The sequence below is a fragment of the Scleropages formosus genome, chromosome 8, assembly GCF_900964775.1.
Source record: "Scleropages formosus chromosome 8, fSclFor1.1, whole genome shotgun sequence".
In the NCBI taxonomy this organism is placed as follows: Eukaryota; Metazoa; Chordata; class Actinopteri; order Osteoglossiformes; family Osteoglossidae; genus Scleropages; species Scleropages formosus.
This window is the reverse complement of record NC_041813.1, coordinates 806,337-823,439: the sequence shown is the minus strand read 5'-3', so window position 1 is coordinate 823,439 and position 17,103 is coordinate 806,337. Positions and strand designations below refer to the sequence as shown.

At 47.6% G+C, this 17,103-nt stretch overlaps 1 protein-coding gene across 5 annotated transcripts in view; it reads right to left on the bottom strand.

The window, feature by feature from the left end:
- Positions 1 to 17,103, bottom strand: part of inpp5a (inositol polyphosphate-5-phosphatase A) — a 113,845-nt gene that overhangs the window by 78,484 nt on the left and 18,258 nt on the right. For all 5 annotated transcript variants that reach the window (XR_001965434.2, XM_018738081.2, XM_018738083.2 and 2 more), the window contains exons 3-4: positions 7,298 to 7,339; positions 411 to 511 (exon numbers count right to left, since the gene is read on the bottom strand). Coding sequence is in view for 4 of the 5 variants with exons in the window: in XM_018738081.2 (XP_018593597.1) it covers positions 411 to 511; positions 7,298 to 7,339 (143 nt within the window). In the remaining variant the exon portion in view is untranslated. The remainder of the gene's footprint in view (positions 1 to 410; positions 512 to 7,297; positions 7,340 to 17,103) is intronic.

The window sequence follows — 17,103 nt, the reverse complement described above, 5'->3', positions numbered from 1 at the left end:
GCGCCGCGTCACAGAGCGCCACGTACACAAGGGACACGAGCACCGTTCGGGTTGGCCGTTCGCACGTGAAACATTTCGCTTTCCGGCCTGTTTGGAAATCGCAGCCACCCACCCCATTACGTTGGTGCACAATGATGGATACGCTAGTATCACACAAGCAATATGGACATTTGCCTTTCAGGATTATACTCTCTTTTCAGTCAGTTCTTTACATCTATTAGTAAGAGATGCAAAACACTAGTGCGCGCTTACACAGTGTGTCTGCAGCAAACCGAAGTGCAGTTCCAGTCTCACCAGAGGGGGGAGACGTTCCCTCATTTTTACCCCGTTTTACCACAGGATAGGCGGCACGCCACAAAGGTGAGCCGTCGCAATCCGAGACGGTTACCGGGACCGACGGCAACACTTACTTGACAAAGCTGTCCACGTGCGTCATGGACTCTTCGTAGTTCTTTCCTCCCACTTCCTGGCAATGTAATGCGACAAAGTGCGGCTTGTGGGCATGGACAGTCTGCAAGAGAGACACACGGCGCTTTACTTGGATGCTGACGCGAGGCCCTTCCGTACTTCGCCGTCGCGGCAAGGGTCGCACCGCGTTGCGGAACGACGGCGACGAGCATCACCGGAGCGCAAAGGAAGCCGCCCGCACGATGACGCCCGAGGAGACGCGGTTAACGGGTCACCCGCGACGGCGGCCGAGTCGACAGTGCTTTGCGAAAGACGTCGCGTCTCCGACGGGGCTGCCGAGCACCGCCGGTGCGGAGGGGGCAGCCGCCGTGACGCGCGTCGAGCGGTGCGCGGGAAGTCCGTCGCTCGGCAAACATACGAGGAACGTCCTGGAAACTTGGGCCTTGTCGCTCGGTGCGCGAGAGGCCCTGCCGAGGCGGACGCGCGGACGGCATCTCGTCTTTTGTTTCTTCGAGGAACGTCGATGCTTCTCACCCGCTGGAAGCAGAGCGAAGTCGAGCAGAGACACCACGGCACGGCGTGCAGCTGCTTTACATTTCAGTATAATAATACCGATGAGCGCATCCTTCACGAATGACCTCTGGTTCGGTGCAGGGTGCCGGTGGCCAGGAGCCCATCCTGTCCGTTCTCTTCATCACTCCACGAGAAGGCAGCAGTGTGAGAAAGCATACGGGTCGCATACAGCACTTGTGTGAAGGCAGAACAAGTGACCAGCTGCTGCACATGTGCGTGCGCGCACACACACACACACACACACACACACACACACACACACACACAGTTGTGGAGCAAGCTTAACACTCACTGTAAATACCTCCAACTTCTCCATTAACACTGTGCTTTTTTAATTTTTCTACCGAGCCATGGGATGTCTTGTGCAAATGTCCTCAGTCGTTTCTCATTCGAACAACGTAAGGAAGCGCAACTCAGGAATTGTACTAATATCAGCTGTTCCAAAAGTGCAGCAGGACCACAAGAGAAAATATCGAGGTCCATACCAGCGGTCGTTAGAATTGGGTCACATTTTCGTTTCATTCACGTTTTTAACTCCGCGGATAGAAAACATAAATGAAATTGCATTACGGCAAAAACTGGTCTGCATAAAGAAGCAGTTTGTTTATTCTGAATCGTACATGATGTTTACTTAAAGCTACGTGTATCCGTGTTCACGAGACTGCTGCAGTCTGGTACATGAACCTCATAAAGGTCTGCGTGGGCTGCGCTTCCCGCACCGCACCCCCACCTCGGAGCCACTTTAAGCGATGGCACGAGCCGCGCGTACATGAGGCGTAGCGCCAATGCGCAGACCACACGTGCATCGCTCGGGCGAAGGCCCGCGGCTCCCGAATAGGGGCACGAGGGCATTTCGGAACGTGGCCGAAGCGTGTCGCGGAGACCCTCCCGGAAGACGGGAAGCGACCCGAGGTCACATCCGAAACCGGAGCGAGAGGCGTAAGGCCACAGGCGAACAACGATGTGACTGACGCACACAACCGTAAGGACGCACCTAATGAAAACGGCAACAGCGACACTACCGTGGTCACAATACGAGGGGGGCTGAAGGAAGGGCAGCAGCACGAAGACATTAGTGGATCCGTCTGTTCAGAGTCTCCAGGAAGCTCCTTTCTGCCCTTTTGCCACCCCCCACATTTGTGTGTGCGCGTGTGTGAGTGCGCGCGCGCGCGGACGCACATGCGCATTTCTGTGTTTGTTTCTTCCTTCTCATCATGGGTAAAGTGCAAATTTATTTTACACAAGAAAGAGGTGTGTAATTTTATTTAGGCAGGCCAATGGCATGCCTGTGAGCACTTTATTTGACTTCTTTGTTAGCTTCTCAAACTCGAAAGGTCAAACCGCATCCCAGCCCTTACGCTGTCTGATGATCATGTGCTTCACTTAACCTCATTTTTTCTTTATTCACTCTTTCTTTTTTAGAAATACACAAACTATTAAGAAGAAGAAACTTTCCTGCAAGATGAGAGTCCATTCGATGTCGCTGGAATCTCTCTTTTACATCTTTTCATTTTTTTGCTGCTGATCAGCATTAAAAAATAATTTGAAAAATACAAGGATACACTAGAAGCAGCGGAGCGGTAGAAGGACGTGGATTCATAACCTGAATTTCAGGAGGTCGAGTCCCACAAGTAGCCGCGCCGTAGCAGCGGCAACAAAGAAGTACGAGCAGAGCTTCGATAAAGAAGCACAGAACGATAGTGAGGTGCAGAACCCGGAAAAAACTGCAGTCGCTTTGGACGAAATTATGGGCTAGAACGCACTCGGGGTGCTGATGGTGCGCGGCAATCATCGCAACAAAATGCTCACGTGTGCAGAGCTGCAACGCAAGGCAGTACCGACAAAATATGACACGGACACGGCACTTCGATGAATAACTATAAAACGTCCGCGGCCGGAGAATCCGGGAACATCGTCCGACGCGGCGGGTCGCGCCGCCGCTCTCGAGAGCCCTGGAGGGTGGCGTGGCGAAACCGCGTAAAAGAGTGGCCGTCTCCTCGGAAGCCCATCTGCGACAAGCGTTCCGGCAGCGCTCGCGCGGCCCCGCTCGTTTGTGCCGACCATCCCTTCGCCGAATGACGCCAGGGCGCGGTGGCTCCGCTTGAGACGACGCTTTGGGGGAGAGAGGAGGACCGCGCTGCGAGCGGAGCTCCGCCGAGCAGCACAAACCGTGGCAATTTATTAACGGAGACGACCACAACACACACGGCGTGAGAAAGTCCATCATCCAAAGTCATCTCCATTAATAAATTGTCATCATTTGTGACAAGAGTGGCCTTCATCTCGAAAGGTTTCGAAAAGTAAACGATGCATGATCTCCATCTTCAGCAGCTTTTGAATTTATTTTTTTTCCCCCCATTTCCATGGAAATTGGCAAAATTAACGCTGCAAGCAAAGTGTAAAACTGCATTCCTGCTTTACCCGCCCCATAGCTTTGGATATTTCAGAACCAAAATGGATCAACAACTTATATAACAAAGGGAACTTTTATGACTTAAAAATAAAAAAAAAAAAAGAAAACTATGTATGGTAGAAACTTTTTTTTTTTTTTTTTACTGATTCAAACAGCAAAGAGAACAAAAAACTATTTATTTTCTGTTTATGTGCTAAACAAAGAGGCCTGTTGTTAAGCTCTAATTAAAAAATGCTGCATCTTATTTAATGGCTGAAATATTGCAAGGAAAAAGATTTAACTCCTTGAGTGCAGAAAGACCAAAGTTGCTTGTAAAACAGGAAGTGCTACTGCCGTCTGTGTGTGTGTATGCTGTATATATGTGTGTTTTTTTTTTTTTTTTAAACAAACAAAAAAAGCGTCTTCTAGGCACGTCAAACAGAAGACGACGAATATGCTGCTCATGTTACCGAGTAAAGAAAAAAAGTATCACCGTGTTCCCGGTGACTTCACTTGCACTGCTGCCCCAGTAAAGGCTCCTGTCTACATGAGAACATTCGCCACAAGGTCTCCATCTCGACGGCCGGAAGAAGACGACGTGACGCATGGGCCGAAGCGTTCGACGCGAGAGCCACGGGACGCGCTCTGACCCGAACGACCGCGCGCACTCTTAGAGTTTCCACAACATTCCTCTCTCATGTGTTTCTTGGGAAGGAATGAAGCCCAGAGGAGGTGGCAGGTGTTGCGCACCGCCCCCCACAAGGCTGCCGCTGTGGCGACTCGTACGTCCTCGTCCACACGGCCCCTACAGCGAGGAAACCCATCACGACCCCAGTACTGTTACCGCTGCAATTCATGGAGCTGCCCGTCCAAAAGCAACTTTGATAAATTTAAGGCAAAAGAAATGCGCCGCGTTTACAGACCAACAACACGGACGCTCGCTGCATGTTTCGTGAAGACGCGGCGAACACAATGAAGCACGGGGCAAAAACTCCCACTTCATTCCTTGCCAGCGAGGATGGCGTTATCGTGCAATTAAAACAAAACAAATGCATTAACGTAAAAGCAGAGCCACCGGCAAAAGCCAACCCCCTCCGAACTGGCGTGTCCGCACGACCTTTCCCCGAACGCACAGCGTTGCGGACACCGGACGCCGCCGGTTCCTCCGCAAAGAAAACGCCGCACATCGCGAATGACACGAAACGCAACGAACAAGATGGACTTGTCGCTACCTGCGCCAGCTACACGGTACAGACAAACGTGTCCAGTTCCTTACTGGGGGGGGGGGGGGGGGGCAGATGTGTGTCATCGGAGAAAACGAGAAGTAGCACTTTGGGGAAAGTAACAGGATTGACGCCACACATCGTTCCCTTAGCAGCATTCGTTTCTCAGCGGAACTCGATTTGTTGTACCCGACATCTGGATGAGGAGAAGCGTCACGTGGCAGCTTCTCCACAATTCATTTGGGCATTTCACTGAAGGGCTACATGTGCGTGCGTGCGGTGGGGTGGGGTGGGGTGGGGTGGGCTGCGCTGCTCATGTGACTCCAGGAGATTTCCATTGCAAATCGCCCTAATGGCCATTAACCTCAGCATACGATGCAAAACGCACGTCGTACACACACCTGGGCGCAGCATCTCAAAAACCACATGCAAGTTTCTCAGCACTTTTTTTTGAAGACTCCCCCCCCCCCCTCCACTTTCTCGCTCAGGTTGCAAAACCATGCCGACAATATGTAAACAAAGCCCAACATTTACCCACATTAATATTTTTGTCTTCTTTCTGCCCAAAAAAATAACTGAATTACAAGACATATATCGAAGGGGGGCTGCTGGTGGCGTGGTGGTTGGAGCAGCTGCCTTTCCACAGGTTGCAGGTTCAATCCCCACCTCTGGCTGTAGTGCCCTTGAGCAAGGTACCTGCACTGCGAATTGCTCCGGTAACTTGGCCCAGATGTATGACCGGGTGCATAGTTGTCACCTTGCGATGAATTGGCGTCCCGTCCAGCGTGTGCCCCCCAACCGTGACAAGTAGATATTGAACTGGTTAGTTGGTACTGAAGGGGTCCCACAGTGACTGCAGGTAGCATGGAGGTTAGAGCTCCTAACTTAAGTTTTGAAGACGGCAGTAGGTGGGATTCTAACTGCTGTAGTACCTTTGAGCCAAAAAAAAAAAAACCTAAGTAAAAACAATTCCCCAGCTCTAGAAGTGGATAAATTATTGTAGAAAGCTTAATTAAATCCTTTTGGAGAAAAGCATCGGCAAAACTAAGAAACGAAAACGCGTTCACGACGGCCTCTAGCAGACCTGGACTCGGCGAACGCAATACCTGGCAGAAACAGCAACGGTTCTGTCACAGGCCACATCGCAGGGTTTCAAAGAACAGATTGCGGCGATGAGCGGCACCCAGGGAGGCCCGGCTCGCCGTACCAGGGAGCAGCGACACGAGAGGTAGGGTGTCGGTACAAGAGGAATTCCTCAGCCCGTCGCCGAGCCCGAGACCAAGGCCGAGCGGCATTCGTGTGCGGCGGGACACATGGCTGTCGAGGCTACGGTCCGCAACTGCGCTTTCATAAGGAGGAGCGTGTGTTCTACAAGCAAGGTTCACCGACTCCAAGGCCTTGCGTTGGAAAATGCTTCCTGCGAACAATCGGGCTGCTGACGTGAAGCGAACACCGCTGGCGCTTTAACACGATTACACATGATCAAGGTTCAAAACAAAGCTTCACTTAACTGAGTTTCTAAGCAGCCTTGCAGGAAATCTTTTTACTGCTCACCACAAGAATGCCAGTCAAATGATTTCTTCTTCTTCTTCTTCTCCTCCTCTTCCAGGAAGCACTTGTCAATTCTTTCTTTTATTATTGTTTTTGAAAGAAAAGTTCTCGTTTGTAAACGGAAAAATGGTACAAGAAGTCAAAATATTTGGATTTGCATATACACATATATATGGTATACGGACAAAATAGATATAGTGCTCTGCGTATACATGCATGCACGCACGCACGCACGCACACACACATATATATCCAGGCTGCATACAGAACGGACATCACCCACCACTAAAAAACAAAAAATGAAATAATCAGAAAACAATGAAGGTGAATTGAAGTTTTGTTTAGGTAATATTATAACACTGTCCACATCATCAGTTGAAGTTACATCATTATACCAAAGTGAGTTTCACAGTATGATGCGTAAAGACTAACGTTAAGTGGAAGTCTGTAGGACGAAAGAATGAAGAACAATATCCACTTACTAAATATGGGCAGTAACCCCTGTTTCTCTCTCTCACACACACACACACACACACACACACACACACACACACAGAGTAAAGTGGCATAACTTTTTAAAAAAAAAAAAAAAAAAAAAAAAAAAAAAACTGCCACTTTCATTCTATGCTCATTTGTGAGCTGTGGCACGTTGCCTTTGGTAATAACAATGCCACGAAATCGTGCGCATCTAAGGCATCGCCACAAACGAGCGACACGATTACGTAGCACGACGCAGAAGGCAGCAAACATCGTGGCTGTTCTGAGAGCAGCTACCCAGAAACGTGTCAATTCAGGAAGAACACTGTACCACGAGACAGTGGAAAAAGTTGCGGTTTTTCAGATGATGCTCGTAAGATAAAAGGTGAGACACGCAGTACATTTTTTGCCACGTGCTCATTTGATGGCGTTATGTTTCCGTGAGGAGAGGAAATAAAGCTATCCTTCAACGCAAAGAAAAAAGTTGAAGCCAAGGGGCTTTCGGAACAGGCGAACGGGGTAACGCAGAGGGTACGCGGAGAAAAGGCAATCGTAATAATGGACACGAGAGTAAAGTAGCTTTGTCCCGAAACTCAGAAGACTCCTGCGGGTGAAAGGCAGCTGGCTCCCAGATCCAAGTGTCAACTGCGCTGTGTGACGGAGGGTAAATTACCTGGTAGAACTCCCGCAGCCACGTCTTCTGGAGGTTTTCCGGCTGAAAGAGAGACAGAGCCGTATCAGCGCGTTCAGGTAGCGGCGAAGATCATTTCACCGGATAACTCGTACGCTTCAGGGTTACTGACATCTACTTTGTGTAAATCAGACAGGATCTTGAACTTAAGGGTGACCACACATCACTGCCCAGCACACGCGCACACACACACACACACACACACACACGTTTTCTAAGCTTAGAGACTGCATACCCACTGAGAATAAGACGCCTCGTTTGTTCATTAAGGTCATTTACTTACTCCCGTAGCCCTCTTACCACAAACACTGAAACACGTGGGAGGAGCAGCTACTCAACAATATGGTAAAAATACAAAAACGTTGCCGCAGTTTGGGTTTAGCAGGTACACCGGCCGCAGCCGCCGACATCCAAAGCGCTTCCCGAGCGGGACATAAGCATCTAAGACGGTTCGCTCGATGCGGGTTTTCCTTCCGAACACAAAGGGCTTCGCCGGTGCAGCGTGTGCCGGAAACGTCCGCGTTTCTCCTCTCCGCTAACAGCGGGCGGAAAGGCCACCGGAACGGCTTCCGTCGGCTGCTCCCGGCCGTGGAAACGCCGAGCCGACGCGAACGCGACGGACCATTTAAGGAGAACTCCGCGCTCCCGAAAGGTGCCCCGACGAAGCGCGGCACCGAGGGCCCTGGAGGAGGAGCCGGAGTCCCGCAGGCAGCGGCCCCCGGTGCGGTGGCCTCCGGGAGAGTGACCCGAACAGCCTCCGAACGCTGCGCACGGCGGCATAAACATGCGCGAAACAAAGGTGCGACTGTCTGTAGCGTCACTGCTCTGCGTTCACGGGGCTATACGAGGACAAGATCTCAACACAGTGACCAGGCATTCCTCGTTCCCAAGGCCTCACCACGGAGTCCCACCTAGAGCCACGATCCCTGACCGCCTGCCCGTCTACCGCTGCCCTGGTTGCGCTGCAGCCCGAACCAGTCCCCCCCCATCCTGGCATCATACCACGGAAACAAATGGAAACACCACGGCACAAACAGAGGGGGTGGCGCAACGGACCCAAGCGGCAGCCACTCGCACGTCCTCGGCGCAGCAGCATATTTAAAACCCGCTGTGCTCGCAACCTGGCCGTAAATATACGCGAGTTGAAGTGCTGTCAGTTACGGGTTCCCACGGGAGGCCCTGCCGATAATGGGAAGTCAAAAGTGCTCATTAAAATGGGGAGAGATGGATAGATAGATAGATATATTTACACATACACGCACACACGCACACGCACACACCTACCTTGTCCCAACATTAGCAGGCACCCCTTCACTCCACTGCAGAAACTTTATGGGCAAAATGCTGCCAACAGCTGTAGACAGACAGACATCCGTGTGCCTCTAATGTACGGACTGTTATTTGTAGGGTGTCAAATCGCTTACTACTCACATGATCTTCAATTAAACAGAAACCAGCTGCGGCACAATATTTTCCCTCCTTCAGGGCACAAACTCCGAGCACTAGGAACCACACGGAGATTGGAGCAGAACTGATACCATCTCTAACCGTGTTACAAACTAGCAGTTTCACGCAAGGTCCACGGTGAAGCGTGTTACGCAAGAGCACGATGGCAGCGTGAACTGTACGCACGCTAAAGACCACGGGAACACGGCCTGTCGTTACACGTCGCTTTGAGGAAAGGTCGACTGAGGACACGGATGGGACGATTCGTACGGATCCTGGACGGACAGAGAGGAGAGCCTCGGGAGCCATTTTTGGCGGTAACGCAGCATCGCGCATCGCAGCCGGAGCGGATGCCACCTCACCGTCTCCTTTCAGAACGTACTGTTCCGCTCTCCCATCACGATGGCATCTGAAGACACTTCTCATGACAGGTCAAAACAACAGGAGCATAGACAGAGATTAGTAAAGGCCAAAAAAAGGCACACAACCAGGTAGTCTCTCCCCCTCTCTCCTTTGTGCCCATTTCGCTGGGGATTAATCAGTATTGTAAAGACTGCCACTACCGGCCATCCTGCCACACAGAAGCAGAAGGCATTAATTTAAATCCACACGCGTGTGAGAACAGCACCAAGCATCAGCATTCCCGAGAGATCTTGTGTGTGTGTGTGTGTGTGTGTGTGTGTGTGTGTGTGTGTGTGTGTGGAGAGGGTTACATTTACAGGACATCCACCGTTCACAGAGCACTCGTTTGGAACTCGTTTTACTGCGCCATCCACGAGGACCAAAGCGGGTCACAACTGTCACTGCCTGAAGCTTCTCCCAGCATATTCTCCTTAGTTTTTTAAAGTAATACACACTAAGTCACTAAACCCCCTTACACACTGGGCATCAAATTGCTAAATACAGAAATATACAGCCTCTATAAGGCCACGTAACCGACGCGTACGATACACTTGAAACAATTCCAAAATCCCACAGATTATACTATTGTTTACATCAGAAAGTACTAAGAGTATGTAGAGTTTGCAATATATTTGCGCATTATTGAAGGCATTTCACAAACAAAAAGCATCATTTGCTGTACATTTTTAAAACACACACACAGAAAGGAGGATGAAACACGCAATAGGAAAACAGGGAAGCGCTAACTGTAGGATAGTGACTGTGCTTTACTGCTCCATCAGCTGATACCACCCTTTATTGGAAGATCACATCAATGCATCATACCATCCAAGAAATGAGGTTCAAAAGCAACATCCAAGCCGACTTACAGGTTGTGTGGTTGAGGTTTTGCATATGCACTCAAGATCAGATTTAGTACCATTTATCTACTTCGGACAACAGCGAAAGTCAGTGAGGAGATACGATAATCACAAGCGTGAAGCTGCCAACATCAGTCAGAACACCGATACGACTTGGTCATTTTAATTGCTTTGATTTTTTTTTTATTTTTTTTTAAACAGATGTCATTATCCCAGACTCCTACCTGAGAAGAAAAAGTAGGATTATTACCTGTGTTACATGGGTCTGAAATAACTCCTCACGAAGATTCATATATAACCCTAAACTTTTACGGTTCTGACGACGACGACAACAACAACACGGATACGTTCGCCACATCTGCTATGAGCGTGAACACAAAGGGATGCTGAGAGCATCACAAAATGTGTGTTAATGTGTGTTCTGGCCCTTTTTGCTGCTCTGTGACCGGAGACCAAATAGAGAAGTGTTAGGGATACGTACCGAGAAACAAACTCATTTGGAAAAGGCTCACTTTGTAAGAAGTAGGTCAGTAAGAAGGTCATAAAGTCATAAAGGCACAGTGACAAAGAGCTTTTCTGCTCACCTTTAGCGGAGAGTGGATCACTGCTGTCGGAACACCTTTAAAACAAGCCCTCGCTCCTTCCCTCCTTCCCTCCCTCCCTCCTTCGCTCGTCCGCTCAGCTTATCAAAAGTTAATTTACAGTTAATTAGAGAGCTCTGCCAAAGGCTACCGGTAAAAATAGCTCTCCGTTTCTGCAGGGAGTCGTGCGTTTGGCCTACTTTGCGCAAACCACAGGGAACTCATGCTTCGGACTCGTTCGCAAGTCTGCCTTTGGGGTAATCAAAGTACCGAAGCAACCCGTGTGCAGGAACACACACTCTAGGAAGCATCACATGTGTCTCTCCTCAACAGCCTTAGCAGGAACATCTGACATGCACAGTAACGAGTAACAAAACTCACTTGATCCCACTTTCGGACCGATGTATGAAAAAGTATGGAACCGTATGAGACGCCATACTTCAAAATGACTTCGTTTGCAAAGTAAATTGTGCAAAAGGTCAATAAGGGTCAAAAGACACATCCAACACTTGCATGGGGGGGGTGTTAAAGTGTTTGAACTATGTAAAATGTCATTTTAATGCTGAAGAGCTCTTGCTGGTAAGGATGATTAGAAGGAAGGCTTTCCATAAAGATTTCAGACCATTTGCTATGGAAAACTCCATCACTGCTGACAGTAACATTAATTTACAACCAAATTATTGGCCAAATATGAGCACAGACAAGAAAACACCGGTGTGTTAAACGGTACGCAAGAGCTGTCCATGTGCTGTAAGGCCTCCGAGTCACAGGTGTGCACGAGGTGCTCCGGTTGCACCGCGGAGTACGGCCGAGAGAGCAGTCATTTCGGGAACAGTCATACCCAACAGCCTTGGGTGAAGTAGGCCATTTCTTGGGCAGCTCATTAAGTCTCTTCAAGCAAATTGCAACGATGAGGTGTTGTGGGCTTTAGATGGAACCCAAAAATGGAAGCTCTTTCCGGTGGGAAATTTGCTGTGCGCTCATTAACGTTTAGCGGTCGGCGAGTCTGCACAGGTGCGGTCCTGAGCTCGGTCCCGGGCTCGGTCCCGTTTGCAAAAACCCATCGTTTCCCAGCCCTTACCCTCGCGCTTCAAGTATGACCAACCAAGAACAATGACACAATAAGGAAAAACAAGAAATACACTGGTTAAAATGCTCAGTTTTCATCATTAAATTAGGCATAGTCGAACAGCATCGTACAACGGCCGACTGCGGGCCTGGCGGCCCGAATTGCTGGGCACGCAACGTAACGAATCGCTCGCGTTGCTATTCCATCTGTGATCCTAGAGCGGGGAAACGCAGAAGCGCACGGTTGCTCGGATACCTAAGCATTCGAGGAAGCAATCTAACACCGGCAGCCTAAGAAACTGCTCCTTCAGCGATACATTACTAAATATGCAAAGAGGAAGCCACGCAGAGGGTGTCAATACATCATTGTAAGGCACTTCACAACACTGCACCATGATTTATCAGTATATAACTTGAGCAACCCTAAGGCAATGAAACCAAGCACTTGTAGTGGCATAAATGTTCCCTCCATCCCTTCTACAAAAAATATTTCAACAGTCAGTGTTCTGAAGAAAGACAGCATACCCCCTTAACTTGTACTAGGACCTGAAATGAGTTGTTTCGTAGCAGCTGTGAGGTTTGGAAACAAGGGAGACCCGCGGAAGTCCTTTTTCCCCCCCCCAGAGGCACGTGCGCAATCTTGCATGGAAATGTGTTGCGCAGTTACACAAGGAATCCTGGCAGAGCAACATATGGTACAAGTGACTTTGAGAGGACCCAGTTCGCGAAAGGCCAAAAAGTACCGATGTGGTGAATATTGTTCCACAAAGTGCCACAGTTGCAAAAAACCCAGCGACGGCAGCATTTCCAACAATGCAGCAGAATGCGACGCCACCGAAAACCTCTCAATCCCAGCATTTCATTTTTAATCATTGCAAAATTGATTACGCTAAGTAAAATAAGCCTTTTCTCTAACAGCAACTGCATTCACATTGACCACGTGCAAAACGTTCACAAGCGATTTAATGGATCGTGGCACATATGACCTCATCACCACATAAACATCTCCGACCGAAATCCCTGAGGTTCCTAGATGAACTGCTAAGTGTTAGCAAAGAAAAAAAAAAGAACTGTTTTAGTAGAAAAGAAGAAGAAAAAGATGACTTTTACTTTGCTCACAGCCAATAAAATGTTGGTGTGTTAAAGGTAAAACCTAACCTGGACACAACTGGTTGAAAATAAGGCAAAGCAGCTCTTGTGGGATTTTTACTGTACGTCACAGTGGCGCTAAGTGTGCAGAAGGAAAGCAACAGAAAAGCAGCGCTGCTTTACAGTAGTTTCTCTGCTTTGGCACCGTGACAACGTGACATACTGAAACACACAAGGGTGTCCTGCTGGCCCCCCCACTGTGCAGGCTCAACCTCCCAGAGATCGGACAGGGATTAAAACTATCCGTAGGAGAGGAAAAGCTTTGATTGAGCATTGGCTCCAACATCAGCCTGGCGCTGCAGCGCTTTTGTGCCAAGAGGAGTTCCCATGTCTGTAGAACCTCAGTTGATGGAGATCACGGCAAACACCCCCCTCCCCCAGCTCCACATTTCCAGCGAGGAGGTGAGGAGACAAGCTGCCCTCCGTTGCGGAAGGTTGTGTAATCACCCACGGGATTCTCTCATTAGGGAATTAACCGGAGCTGGGATTGCAGTGACTCAAAGACTGTGCAGAAACACCCCAAGACAGACAGAGAGACTTTCCTTGACAACTGTAATATGACATGTTGGGAGCCTCCTTCTTCTTTGGAAGCAGGCCCATATCCTGCTCTTCCGGATCAAGAAGATCACCAAAGGCCGAGGCAACTCTGAGCCACCGTAGGGGGCTATCAATAAGCCTTTCCAATGGCCTATGGTAATGCTATAAAATGTTACAATGGACTAAGGCATTTGGACAAATTACTCCAGTGAAACGTACCTCAGCAGATCAATAAACCACTACAACTGATTAGGCTCCAGTAATTCTATAAAACACATCAGCGACTGCAGTAAGTGACCTGCCGAGCAAAAAGATGCTGCTCTTACAGTCTGATAGATCCCAAAAAAACACCTCCATGAAGAATTCTTTACAACATGGACAGGCAAAGCAAAACCTCTGGGTTTTCAAACGTCACTGTGGTCATTCAGATTAAAATCAATCATCAATGAATTTCTGCAAATATAATGCAATGTACACACTGTATTTTCTATATGATGTACGTCACTCTGGAGAAAAGCGTCTGGTAAATGAATAAATGAAAATGTAAATATCAGAATTTTTTTTCTCCCGCTCCAGTTTCAAAACTACTTGTTCAAGGCAGGGTTGCAGTCCTCGACAATGTACGCTGAAAACAGACTGAGACACGAATATACAGCAAAACACAGAGCCTAGTCACTGAGAGGCACCAGCATTACCAGCTACACCATGCTATTCCAAAGAATTTTGGAAAATTCAGATTTATTTTGTAATTTAAATTTAATGATGCAATGCTAAATACACAAACATATCACGCAGAACAGCAGAGCTACAAAAAAAAATGGGACGTATGACATTGCGAGTGGTCCTGAACAGAGCAGGTTTACCTGCATCACCTCCTAATAGGATAGGATTATGAGTCCTAAAATCGGTCTTGACACACCTAATACAGGGTAACGTTTCAAGAAAGTTTTACAGAATCTGGAAGGTTCAGTCAATGAATACCTTACAAGTCTATAATCAATCAATCCATGAACAGTGAGAGAAATTATTCAAAAAGACATGTTAACAACAAGCTGGTATAGAAATGAATAAAGCTCTAAAATCAGTTTAATTAAAAGTAATGACTGCATGCAAAAAAAAAAAAAGTGACACGAATGCCCCAATACACTTACTGACTATATCGCCTTTGTCCTGGACACTTATCCCATTGTTTTAATCTATTAAAAAAAAAAAAAAAAAAAAAAAAAAATACATCAACCTGTGTTTGATAGCGAAGCCCCAGATTTCTGTTCTTTAAATAAAGCAAGGCCTCTCCCACTCACATATAACTATCATCCTATTGACTGAAACACCTGACCGATTTCCCCTTCAAATGAACTGATAATTCTAGCGGTTCACATACTTTTGCCACACACAGATATGTGACATTGGATCAGTTTCTTCAGTAAACAAACAAGAATAATGTTCTCATTTGTTAACTGGGTGGTCTTTGCAGTTTTAGAACTTGAGTCAAAATCTGATCGTTTTAGGTCATGTTTAAGCAGAAACAGCGAAAACTAAACGGTTCACAAACTTCCAAGCACCACTGTAGGTTGTACAACAGAAGGGGAAGATAAAGACATGGTTAAACTAACACTCGTATGTCCGTAACTTTAAAAAAAATAAATAAATAAAATAAAATAAAATAAATAAATAAATAAATAAATAAATAAATAAATAAAAATGATTGCACTACAGCCCCTGTAGTTATCGCTGAGAACGCAAACCAGCTCTGTCTACCAATTTGCACAAGCTTCCATTAGGTTGTAATCAAGAGGAACCTCAATTTGCAATGTTAAGAGAACTCATATAGTCAGATACTAAGAGCACTAAGAGCTGGTTAAGAACTGTTAACAGCTAGGGACAACCGGTAGCATAGTGACCGCCTTTGGGCGCAAAGGTCCCGGGTTTGATCCTCACCTCCGGCCGCAGTGCTCAGCTGCGTAAACGGGTAAATTGTAACCTTGGCATTTTAAGTCAGTCACTTTGGAGAAAAGCGTCGGCTAAACGAATCAACGTCCGCCTTGGTTCCTGACGACGGCGTATGTTATATGGCTGTACTGAGGCTCCCTTTTCGTATCGTGCGTGCGTGCGTGTCTGCGTGTAGCACTAACAGTACTACACAGAGCTGCAGAAGCTCATACCTTTCATGTGTCGAAATGTTGCAGGAAAAAAAAAAATGGGGAAAAAAAATGGCTGGATATGCAACAAGGGTCACAGTTAGGAAAAAGACATGAAGACGTTCCCCTCCCATTTACATGAGTGGATAACTACACGATCACATGGCTCACACAGAGTACTGGCACTTTGTGTAATCTCACATTTTGCACTTATGCAAATAGAATTAAATAGACAAATGTTTTCCTCCTAGCTTTTTTGGATCTTTTTATTTGCTGTGGGTATTAAATGCCGCATATTATCCAGCGGAACAGTTACACATTTACTGAAGCAATTTTTATTTGCCATTAAGGGTCATCAGCAGCAGCGACCTTCAGATATTTAACTGGAAACCCTCCCTCCAAGTAATTTCTAGAGCTTCTCAACTATAAAACACACCTGCTCTCTGCAAACAAAAACATTTGTACTTGTAGTTCCACTTAAAAACTCTTTGGCAGCGAAGCTACAAGAAGTCTATAAATATTTAATTTAGATCTCTCATTACTTGGTACATAACTATGGTTTATTTGCTGTTATCACCTCATACAAGGCAGTGTTTAATAATTAATTAGGAAAAAAATAAGCTTTTGTTATGAAGAGAGGGAGTAAGAGTTTCCACTATGACGTCAAAGGTTAAACCAAAACACACACACACATACACACACACACACACACACACACACACACACACACACACCAATCGGTGAAGCAATTTCCCCACCATCAGACATTTTCCTATTTTGAAAACTCTGATCCACGACGGGAAGCAGCGAAAAGCCAGTGGCTGTGCCAGAGGATGGGAAGGAAGACAAACCGTTGGCGACAGGAGCATCTCACCGTCGCAGTGACACTGATCTTCTCCATTGAAAAAAAAGACAAAATCCATTACTAGTCCTTGCTACTGCCAAAGAAAGAGCTGTGTAAAACAGCCTAAGAGCAATGCCTTTGTGGCCTATTTAAACGAACACACACACGCGCGCACACACACCATCACAGCACAGTGACGACAGAGATCCAACACTGCCGTTCCAGATTTTGCTCTTTTCACATTCCTTTGAGATTCAAGGTTTTTGAGAGTACGGTGTCTCGCAACTCCTCTGCCGTATGATCAGGTGAAGGTTCAATCCCTCCTCAGTTTGCGCGGGAGCGTTCTTCTCCCCATATTCGAGTGGGTTTACTCCCACAGTCCAGAGACACTTCAGGTGAACCGCAGACTCTTTTTGCCCTTAGCGAGTGCGTCACCTTGCTCGACTGAATAGATGAAGGCGAAGGTGAAGAGCAGAGTGCAAAGAGCCAAATCCATCTCGCCCTGACCCTTTCGGTGGCTCCTCCTTGCTCCACAGCCCTCGGGCAGGACACTATCTCCCACCGCCCTGTCGCGCACAACATCCTGTTTGCACCGGGGCAAGACAAATATTGTCGCTGTGTGGCGTGCAACACATTTCGCGGGCTGTCACGTTTTCTGCGCTTAGCAGTCATCTCTCTAGTTGTTCTCTTCCTGCAAGGGTGGGAGATACTGTAAGCTAAGCATTAGCACAGTCAGAAGTGAAAATACAAACACACATAAGCA